General features: G+C 39.4%; 1 protein-coding gene across 3 annotated transcripts in view; it reads left to right on the top strand.

The window, feature by feature from the left end:
- WASHC3 (WASH complex subunit 3) overlaps nt 1-11,826 on the top strand; it is a 50,498-nt gene continuing 38,672 nt past the window's right edge. For 2 of the 3 annotated variants that reach the window (XM_020982350.2, XM_020982351.2), the window contains exons 1-3: nt 1-171; nt 2,911-3,009; nt 10,447-10,512. In XM_020982350.2, coding sequence (XP_020838009.1) covers nt 121-171; nt 2,911-3,009; nt 10,447-10,512 — 216 coding nt within the window. In that variant the 5' untranslated portion in view covers nt 1-120. The remainder of the gene's footprint in view (nt 172-2,910; nt 3,010-10,446; nt 10,513-11,826) is intronic. The other variant, XM_020982349.2, reaches the window with a different exon arrangement.

Raw genomic sequence — 11,826 nt, 5'->3', positions numbered from 1 at the left:
CGCTGTGTCCACTTCCGGGGGCAAAGGGCCGTGGGACTTCAGGCTGAGGGGGCCGGTCGGGAGCCGCTCCTGGGGTCCGGGCTGGGAAAGCAGGGGGCGTGGGGCCCGCTCGCCGGGGCCATGGACGAGGACGGGCTGCCTCTGATGGGGTCGGGCATAGACCTGACCAAGGTTGGTAGGGGAGGAGGGTCGCTCCCGGGGGTCACGGAGACCCGTCCTCTCGCTTGACAGAGGAGGAAACTGAGGCCCAGAGAGAACACTTAGTGTCTGTGTCCTCAGGGCTTAGGCAAGTCACTTGTGCTCTCTGAATCTCCCTTCCCCGTCTGTAAAATGTGGGGTTTGGACTAGATGTCTCTGAGGTCCCTTCCAGCCCTAAATCTTTGTTCCCGCGATCTTTCTGGGCCTCAGTTTCTCCATCTATAAAATGAGGGGGTCAGACTAGATGCCTCTGAGGTCTCTTCCAGCCCTAAATCCATGATCCCGTGATTTTTCTGGGCTTCAGTTTCCCCATCTGTAAAATGAGGGGTTTGGACTAGATGCCTCTGAGGTCCCTTCCAGGCCTACATCTTTGATCCTGTGATCTTTCAGGGCCTCAGTTTCCCCATCTGTAAAATGAGGGGGTCAGACTAGATGCCTCTGAGGTCCCCGTTAGGTCCGGATCTGATCCCAAAGCCCATTTCCTTCACAGATCATGAGGGGGCATCCGCGTCCGAGCCCCTTGGTATCAGATAAGAAAACAGTCCTACAGAAAAAATAAGAGACTTCCCGAAGTCACACCAGTGGTTAAAGGGCAGGGCCATTCTGACTCTGACTGTTGCTCTTTCAGTGAACAGGAGATGCAGCTCTTAGATTGAGAGGTGGGAGAGACATGAGAGGACATTTAGCCCATTCCTCCCCACTTTGCAGGGGGGAACTGAGGCCCACCAAGGTTTAGTGGCATGCTTCAGGTCACCCACACGGATGAGATTTAAATCCAAGCTCTTCAACTCCAGATGTAATGTCCCTTTAGTGACCAGTAATCTTTTGGGCCACATTGTGATGGTGGAATTGTATCTTTCCTCTGCCTTAAATCATCCATATACCCCTCTCATCATTTAGAACACAAGAAGCTATTTTATTTTATTCAGAAACAGAAAGCCAATTAGTCAGTCAGTTGGAGGGATACGACAGGGTTACACCGTCCAGCTTCACAGATACGGCACCAGTACTGGGGACAGGCTTAGAAGGAGACACTGAATACACTGAAGTATTCTCTTTGCTTGTTGATTGGTTCCTGCTAATTGGCATGATTCTTCCTGCTTAAAGCCTAGAGCAGGGGTGGGGAACCAGCAGCCTCTAGGCCCTTAAGTGAGGCTCTTTGAATCCAAATTTCACAGAACAAATCCCCGTAATAAAAGGATTTGTTTTGTAAAACTTGGACTCGGCCAAAAGGCTTCACCCAAGGACCTAGAAGGCCACAAGTTCCTTATGCCTTTCCTAGAGTTTTGAGAAAAGATTTTGTTCCTTGTCCATTTTATTTGTTTTTCAATGACTGTGAAGTTTAATTCAACCTTCTCATTTAACATGTGGGGAAACTAAGTCCAAAGAAGTGACTAAGCCAAGCTTACCCAGCAACAGAACTAAGGCTGAAACTGACCCCAGCCTTGTGGCTGGTACTTGAACGAGACCCTGCATCTCTCAGCTCCAGGCATTTTCTTTGGCTGTCCTCCCTTCCAGGAACACTCTCCTTTCCTTCTAGACCATTACCATCTCTCTTAATTGCTATTTATTCCATATATATAGCTTGCTTTGTACGTGTTTGTTTACATGTTGTCTGCCCCTTTAGCTTGTAAATTACTTGAGGACCAGGACTGACTTTTACCTCTTTTTGTATCCCCATTACTTAGGGCTGTGCCTGGCGCATAATATAGTGCTTAATAAATGTTTCTTGATTGATTGAAACCCAGGTACTCCAATTCCAAATCCAGGCTCTTTTCTTGGCACTGAAATGCCACAAAGTATAACTGATCACAAGGCAGCCCCTTTAAATTACAAATAATTAAGATCCTGCATGGGTTCAAAAAAGGAGGTCACCATGTCTATCCTGGGATGGCTTCTAGAAAAGTAATTCTTTCCCAGAATTCCCCAGTGTTCACAACTTACTCCCATTTCCCCTCGTACCCCATTTTCATTTTCTTCTTAAAAATTGTTTTTTGTCAGTACAGATTCTCCATACTCTGAATCTTGTGTTTCTTGGTCAGCTTCAGACTTCACCACAGAGCTGCATGGGGTAGTGGAAGAAACCTTGGGTTTAGGGCTTGGAGACTGGCCTTTTCACACCTGTGTGCCCTTGGATGAAATACTTTCTGCCTCTGACCCTCATTTCTGTCATCTCTATAATTAGGAGATTGGCCTGGAATATCTTGAAGATGCCTTCCACTAATGAATTGACCCTGTGTACCTTTTGAGGCATCCCGTTCCACTGCTGAATGTCTCTATCAGGAAGCACCTCCTTGTATTGAACCAAGATGTGACTTTATTCTTTGTCCCTAGTCTGGTTCCCCAGGTTAAGCTAAGAAAGTAGAATTCTTTTTCTGTTTGTTAACCTTTTCAATACTTGAAGATAGCTCTCCTAGGATTTGTGGGAAAGGATCTAAGAAATAATCTGCTCCAACTCCCTCATTTCACACATAAGGAAACGGAGACCCTAAGAGGGGTAGTGACTTCCCCCAAATTACTCAGATAGTGAGTTGCAAAGCCCAGACTGGAACCCAGGCCCTCTGACTGCAGAGTGAGTGTTCTTTCTACTCCCAGCAGTGCCCTGGATCTCACAAAGTACTGAACCACCCAGAGCATTCAAGGGAAGCTGCTTCTCCTGTTAAATGATGTTGTGTTTTTATGTTAGTTATGTTGTGTTTTTACTTAATGCAGGTGCCAGCGATTCAACAGAAAAGGACTGTTGCATTTCTGAACCAGTTTGTGGTGCATACCGTACAGTTTCTCAACCGATTTTCTACAGTTTGTGAAGAGGTAGGTTGTTTGGTGTTTGTTGTTAGAGTGGCAGAAAAACTAAATTGTTTTTTATTGGAAAAGTGTGTTGAAACAGATTCTAGTATCAGGGCCCGTACTCATTTGTTCTGACCTCTTTGTTCTTATATACCTAGAATCACCTGGATTTAATTCTTGTAAGTTGTAATTTTCCAGACATTTTGCACGATGTCGTTTCCTCCTTCTGCTATTTTAGAGTTTTGGTTGTTTTTTTTTTAAGGCAGTTGGGGTTAAGTGACTTGCCCAGGGTTACACAGCTAGTGTCTAAGGCCAGATTTGAACTCAGGTCCTTCTGACTCCAGGACCGGTACTCTATCCACTATGCCACCTACCTGCCTCAAGTTTTGATTTTTTTAAAGCAACACTCAAGTAATTATAGTCAGGTTATTCAGAAAGAGTGGAATGAGAGGCATTCTAAGTCGTTTTTATGTGACAGTAAGTAGTGTGCACCTTCAGTCATTTCAACCACATTTATTTTTAATTTTCTTTCCATATCTATGCATATATGTGTATATATCTATGTGTACACACATGCACACACATAATGTCTATTTAACTAGGAAATCTGATAATCACTGTCCTCAGAAAAATGATGTGTACACATAACATATAGAGTGATTTTTCTTCCAAGGTGGAGAATGTTTGGTTTGTTTATAAATATATATTTTATATTTTGTAATATAACTTTTAAATATATTACTAGCACCTTTAAGGAATGTAATGATTCATTTTTCAGAAGAACATTCAAACGCAGACACAAACAGCTATTTTTTTACCTCAAATGAAAAATGAGCCTTAGTTGCTATTTTTTGAAGTGGAAAAAAAAATGAAAAAAATTATATTTTTCCATCTGAACTGTTTTGAACCCAAACCAAACTGTAACACACTCAAACTGAACCAGAATTGAATTAGAGTTAAAAATGACTGGCTCTTTTCCTTCATCACTAGAACCATTCAAAGTTCACTAATTAAAGGAATATTGCTACATTAGAGTCTCTTTCTAGGCATAAAATAAAATATTGCATTTTAACCATTGTTGCCCTCACAGCATACATTTTTGCTGAAATTCTTCAAACACATTGACTAGCAAAAACCCTGCGCTTTCCTTATCATTCTCATTATTTTAGTAGGCATTATGCTTGAAGAGTATTCACTCAAACTGATTTGTCCATTGACTTGACCAAGTTCCCTTTTTGGGCACTTAGTAGACCCACAACCCAATAGTAAGAAATTCATTTTTTAAGTGATATTTCCCTTGTAGAGTACGGAATGTGTAAGCAATGTATACTTTACAGTACCCAAAGCCACAACGTTTCGGTTTTGTGTAATATGTTGAGCCGTGAAATATGTAGTTTCCCCTTTGTCCTTTAATGTGTTGCATAAAAAATGTACTGGTTGATAGTGCATTCTACGGTTTTTGGAAAAAATGAGAAAATCTCAGGTACCACGTGAACTTGCTCTCATCCCTTCTCAGTACAGCTTAGTATTGTTTTGAAGAAGCTACTTCTAAAAAGGGAGAGGATTTACTTACTTTCACTGTTTAAATGGATGAGCGGGCCTAGAACCTAATTGGTGACTTTTCTGCTTTTCCAAATGGAAGCAAGACATTGCTTCTTAAGAAATGAAAAAAAAAATTGTACATCATTTCCACTAGAACAGTGGAACATTAACATTAACCGTGGTCTGTTAAAATGTTATCTTTTGTCCATAATTGCAAGGAAAATCATTATTCTAAAGCTGAAAATTGGTTCTGTGGGTCTTTATTTAGGGCATATTCTTTATTATAAGGTTCCATTCTTCAACTGGGTAATGCGTTTCCCCCCACGATTCCTGGGGTGTACTGCATGGTCCCTGTTTTGTTGTCTTTGTAGGTCAGATTTGGCTAAATTGAAATCTGTGAATGTTTAAATTTTTCTAGGCCAGAATTTCATTATTAACAGTCTGACCTAATTCATAAATCTAAAAGTCATACATTTGAGGAAAAAATAAAATGGAATAAATGCTCAGTCTCTCAGACAAGAGGAAGGTAATTAATGAGATTTTTAAAGTAGCTTGAGCACAGGAGAAAGAAAGAACAAATTGATAGGCCCTTCAAAGGAATGTAAACATTTGTAGTCCCATTTTTAGTATATTTACTGTTTTGATCTATGGTTTGGGAAAGAAACAGCAGAAAGAATGCTAGATTTAGAGTTGAAGGACCTGTGTTCAAATTCTAGTTACTTAACCTCATTCAATCAAAATGACCTCATCTGTGAAATGGGTGGGAGGGGGGAGAGCAGAATGCCAGCCCATTGAGCCTTCAAATCTCCAGTCCCCTGATGGTTGGTGGGGAGAAGGGAGAGCGAAGGTGACTGCTGCTTGCCTTTTTCTCAGTTGCCCAGTAACATATTTCAGAGACTTCTCTATTCAGAGAGAACACATCTGGGAGGGATTCAGCCCCTTCATTGATGCTGCTGCCATTTTCGGTCTTACCTCTAAGCCCTGCTGGAGTCAGGGAGGAGGAAGAAGACCACTGGAGAAGGGGCCTGTCATTTTCGAGTTTCAAAGTGGCCTGAGATCTTCTTAACAGACGGAGCATCTGACCTGGAGTCAGGAAGACCTGAATTCAAATCTAACCTCAGATAACTTTCTAGTGTGTGACTCTGGGCAAGTCACTTCATCTCCGTTGCCTCAGTTTCCTTCTCTGTAAAATGGAGATAATAACAGCACCTACCTCTCGAGGGTGTTGTGAGGATCCGGTGAGATAATCACTATAATGCCCTTAGCCCAACGTGTGGCACAAAGTAAGTGCTATGTAAAAGTCATCGCTTATCATCTTGTCTTCTATCCTAACTTCACCATATCCATTTGTGCATCACACAGCTTTTAGGCTTAACTCATTCCATGAAGATTAATCCATTCAATTGAACAAACATTTATTATCCAGTATCATTTATTAACAACAGTCCCTAAGCGATAAAGTCACTCAGTGATAGCCAGCCAGTTTTTTTTCTTTTGATAAATATTTCCCAGTTACATGAAAAATAAATTTTAACAATCATGTTAAAAGATGTTGGGTTCCAGATTCTTTAGGAGTAGTTCATGATGGCTGCAAACAATTACATGAGCATTATGGGATTACATGCTGGGGATTCACGTAGCACCTAAGCCTGATGAGACAGCCCCACTTGCAGCTAGAAGGCCAATATTCGCATCTTATTGTCACCGTTATATGGGTCTAGACTATGGGGGGGGAACCCCACTGTTCACACTGTTAATTGCACCAGATTATTCTACGTAGAGCATTTGGTGGTAGCCAGATCACCAAAGAGTTATCATTGGCCATGTGATAAGAATTGATGCTGTTTCTGTTTAAATCAACTGCTCGTCCTTGTGTTGTAATTCCTAGCCTGCAGGAGTCGGAATCCTACCACTTAGAGCCTCGAGACGCCCACCGTTTCGGAGGCAGGAGGCTTTTATGGGATTCTGCTCGGGTCCAATGTCATCTGTGAAAAGCCCTGGTTAACATAACCGGCATTCTTTCCCAGACTTTGTGGACTAACAACTGGATCATTTTCTGAATTCTTTGTCATTCCCTATTGTCAGCACATTATTTACATCGTGTTCCCTGAGTATTCCCTTCTTCCAGTATCCCATTACAAATGCATATGCATAAATATTTGAATCACTTAAGGTTGTTTTTCTGTAAAAATGGAAACTTAGCAATTTGTTACAATACAGTTTATTATATGTGTGTGTGTACGTATAATTTAGCAAAAAAAAAAGGCATAAAATTTAAGCTACAAGGGTTTGTTTAAACACTTTTGTTTTCATGTTCCTCAAAACCTTTATTCTATCACCAAATTAACTGAGTAGTGGGCAGAAGACAACCATAGGAGATTCAGATTGCTGTCCATGGCTGTGTCTAGGAAATTAGTTCTTAAGACTCTTCACAAATCATTAGTAGTCATTGGTCTGTTCTCTCATGTGAACAGATAATCCTTTTCTCTTTTTTTTTCCTGGTGGCGTGAGTGATTCATTTGTGTACATTTGTTAATGCTTTACCAAAAGTTTGTTTGAGAGGTAGTATAGTGTAATGGATATAGGGCCGAATTTTGAGCCAGGAAGTCCTAGGTTCAGATCTCACCCCAGATATTTGCAAGCTAGACGATAAGCACATCCTTTGACAGCTTTGAGTCCACTTTCCTCACAGGAAGAATGAGAACAATAGTAACACTGACTTCACAGCTATTGTAAGGCTCAGATAAAGTAATAGGGAAAGCCCTGGGCCATCAATATCAACAGAAGTTGTTTTTCTTTGTAGTAGCACATTAGTGAGTGAAGTAGACTACTCAGAGACTCTACTCTCTCAAAGTCTGTCACTGAAAACACGGGGAGAGCCACTTGTCTGTTTTCTGCATTCCGCTTCAGTTATTCTGTTCACCAGCAAAGCCAAGGACAAATTATCTTTTTCATTCCATAACCCTTTATCTGTTAAGAATAATCTGGCTGATTTCCTCAGTTAATAAATGGTCAAAAGATATGAACAGGCAGTTTTCAGAAGAAGAAATCAAAGCTATCGATAGTCACATAAAGAATGCTCTAAATTACTACTGATTAGAGCAATGCAAATTAAAACAATTCTCATATATCACCCTATATCCATCAAATTGGCTAATATGACAGAGAAGGAAAATGACAAATGCTGGAGGGGATGTGGAAAAATTGGGACACTAATGTACTGCTGGTGAAGTTGTGAACTGGTCCGGTCATTCTGGAGACAATTTGGAACTGTGCCCAAAGGGCTGTAAAACTGTGCATAATCTTTGACCCAGAAAATACTACTACTAGGTCTGTATCCCGAAGAGATCATAGAAAAGGATCTATATGTACAAAAATATAATAGCTCTTTTTGGGGGACAAAGAATTAGAAATCGAGGGGATGCCCAATAGTGGGGGAATGGCTGAACAAGTTGTGCTGTGTGATTGTAATGGCCATAAGAAATGATGAGCAAGCTAATTTCAGAAAAACCTGGAAAGACTTATATGAAGTGATGCAAAGTGAAGTGAGCAGAACCAGGAGAGCATTGTACACAGTACCAGCCTTAATATAAGGATGATTGACCGTGAAAGACTTAGCTACACTGGTGAAGACAGTAATCCAAGAATATTCCCAAGGACCCATAATGAAAAATGCTGTCTTCCTCCAGAGAAGGGACGGATGAACTCTGAATGCAGATTGAAGGAGACTTTTATTTTGTTTGTGTTTTCTTTTGCAACATGGCTAATATGGAAATACATTTGGCATGATCTCGTGTATAATCAAAATCAAAGTGCTTGCCTTCTCAAGGAGGGGGAAAGGGTGGGAGGGAAGAAGAGAATTTGGAACTCAATATTTTTAAAAATAATTGTTAAAATTTATTTTTCCATGTAATTGGGAAATATTTAACCAAAAAAACCTGGCTGGCAGGCTGGCATTGAGTGACTTTATAGTTTAGGGTCTATTAATAAATGATCATTGATAATAAATATTTGTTGAATTGAATGGATTAATCCTCATGGATTGAGTTAAGCCTAAAAGGCTTTAAGTTTCCTAATTGCCAAAATTTTAAAAGTTAGTTTCCCTAGAGGTTTATTAGGAGTAGTAAAAGGTTAACAGCAGTTGTTAATTCCAAATTTATGGGCCATTTGGGGCAGGTGAATTTAATTTAGATATTGCATTATAATAGGGATACCTGTCTGAGAGCATGCTACAAATTTTCTCTCTGATCTTGGTGTCAAATCTTACTTTTTAAAAAAGTGAACTTTCAGAAGTGATATGTTGGTGTAGTTTTAGGTTGAGCTAGTGCGTTACAATTGAATCGAGTTCCTGGGAAACAGGTAGTTTCATTTTTGCCTTTGTGTCTTGTGCCTATTATATAGTGGACCTTTAATAAAGACCTGCTTCTTGGTTGATTCATTCATATATTTAAGGAACCTATAAAATGTCAAAAGAAGTATGTGTTAAAAGACAAAGTTGAATTAGAGTCAAGTGATGGGTATCAGACTATATTTAGTTTTGTTTGTTCTTTCCCAAATCCTGTTTTTTTGCATTCTGACTTCAGGTAAATTTACCTCAGTGAAGCCCACTGTATGAGCATCTATATTTAGAGAACTAACACATTAGGAATTTCATAGATGTATTTTGTATAATGATTCATCATGGATTTTCTTTAAATATTGAGTTTCATAAAACAGTACAATTTCATTGATCAAAATATGATTAAGATTTTGACAATTTCTTTTTGTTAAAAGGGATGCACACTTATTTTGCAAAACCACTTACATTTTTATGTGAGTTTGACCATTGAATCATTGACCTGATAAATCTCAACAGATTGTTTTTATTACCTTGAATTTGTTGAAAATGCCCTAAATTTGTTACAATCAGAATAACTTAAGTGAACAAATCCTGGCAGGTTAAGTTAAACTTGGTTCACTTTGAATTTCTTTTTTGGCCTTAGTTGGTCTAAATAGCATTCTGATATCTTTGATTTTTTTCCGAGTAATGTCCTTCTGACTTCAAGAATCTCATCTTAAAAATAACTGTCTTCTGTAAGAAAGCAAACTACGTTGAGGTTGTATATTCTTTTTTTTTTAATTTCTCTAGAAAAATTGGCAGAATGACCATTTCTCAGGATGTTAAAGTTAGCCTTATAAGCCAGTCAGAATCGGATAATGTGCCAGGAAGCAGTCAGAATGCAAAAAACTCGCCAGCAAATAACCTGGCCGACTAGCCTTGGACTGTTTGGCTGAATATGGTAATGTTTGGGGTTAGGGTTTTTTTTTAAATAAATGTTTTTATGGATCAGATTTTATGACGATGATACTGTTGTTTGTTTATGTGTGTATGTGTAATTTAATGGTGCAGAATAATTAGAGCATGGTAAATTCATAGTTCTGGTTTATCTTTGATTTTGATGGTAGATTGCTTCCTTTTGTTTTTTCATTTGTTCTGACTTTTTTTCCTTTTTCTTTAATCCTTCCCAGCAAGAATTACCTATTTCCCCACATGCTCATCTCACCCTTTGACTTCTGAATCTTGAAAGTCAAAGTGGGGCCAGTACTATATGCTTACGTGTCGATGTAGTAAAGTCGTATCTTATTCCAAGTAAATTCTAGCTGGCTGGTTTATATTACCCTTGCTTTTATGTGTGTATCCTACTGTGAATCCTTTGGAAATTCTAATAAGGCTAAAGACATTATATTTCTTATATATACATATATGGGGTTTTTTTTAAGTTTTCCTACCTCTGCTAAGTAATATCATAGATTGTCTCACTCTTTGTAGGATGGAATGTTCTTTTTTTTTCTCATTCCTAAATTGGTCCAGCTACCCTTCAGTCTTCCATTGTTGCCAGTGAACTTCATTCTCATGTCTCAACTCTTTTTCTTTTCTAGAAACTGTCAGCTCTTTCTCTTCGGATCCAACAAATTGAAACAACTCTCAATATTTTGGATGCAAAGGTTTGTCTTTTTACCCAATTTATCTTTTTCATAGATATAGTTTTCTCAGTATCCTAAAACTTTTTAAGTGACAGTATTTAAGTCATAGTTCAGGATGAATTAGGTCAGTTTTTTGTTTATATGTAGTAAGAAAGCTAACATTTTACAATACTGTGGGTTTTCAAAAGCTAAAATTGGAGGAGAAATGAAATTTGTTCTAAACTGTTTGTTATTTTCATCATAATAAAATGCAGAGGTAGCTAGGTGGCACAGTGGATAGAGCACTGGCCCTGGAGTCAGGAGGACCTGAATTCAAATGCGGTCCCAGACCAGATAGCTGTGTGACCCTGGGCAAGTCACTTAACCCCAATTGCCTTGAAAAAAAAATAATTAAAATGCAATACATTATCTCCTCCAGCAGCTATTTTTAAAATATTAATTTCTTTTCTTTAAAATATTGAAAATCTTAATGATGATGCCCTTGTCAAATTAAACTACTGGATGAAAAATATAAATTTTTTAAAATAGTCACCAATACAGAAAGTAATAGGATAAATTCTATATAAACATAACATCCATATCATTGCTCTGGCCAATATCTTTTCAAAATTGAGGGGAGGGGGTGTGTGTGTGTGTGTGTGTGTGTGTGTGTGTGTGTGTGTGTGTGGTGTGTGTACAGTCAATGGACCTTCCCTCTACTATCACCCCCTATTTATGGTTGCAGAAAACGAAAGGTGTGTGTGTGGGTTACCATCTTCACTGCTGGAGAAAATGCCCTTTGATGTGAATTCCCTGGAGTCTGTGGTTTTTCTCTCCCTATTCAGACTCAAGAAGCAGTAAGAGTAGGCTTTCCTAGAATGGTTTCACAGTTTGGGGAATAAAAGGATGTGTCCTTGAACATTTCCTTGCTCTGCCCTCAGTTCAGTGCACACGTTAAAGCTACCCAGGGCTCAGTCCCTCTGCCTTCGTCATTGCCAAATTCTCAGTGTATATTAGTTCTTGAGATTCGATTGTTTGATTAATGTAATTGCACTTTGTTTTAACGCTCTACCAATACTCAAGTGTTAGGCTCCTTCCATCGATTCCCTTCCCTTTCCAGGCCATCCTCCACATAATTGCCAAAGTGATATTCCTGAACTCAGGCCTGGCAGTGTTACTGTCCTCTTCCGAAAAGCTCTAGGGCAGGGATGGGGAACTTGCGGCCTCAAGGCCACATGTAGCCCCCAGTCCTCAAGTGCGGCCCTTCGACGGAATCCAAACTTCATAGAACTAATCCCTTTAATAACAGGAATCTAGGGGCTCCCTGTTACCTCTAGATTGAATGCTTAGCATTCA

The sequence above is a fragment of the Phascolarctos cinereus genome, unplaced genomic scaffold, assembly GCF_003287225.1.
Source record: "Phascolarctos cinereus isolate Bilbo 61053 unplaced genomic scaffold, phaCin_HiC Scaffold_1;HRSCAF=81, whole genome shotgun sequence".
Classification (NCBI taxonomy): Eukaryota; Metazoa; Chordata; class Mammalia; order Diprotodontia; family Phascolarctidae; genus Phascolarctos; species Phascolarctos cinereus.
This window is presented reverse-complemented; position numbering and strand designations above follow the sequence as displayed.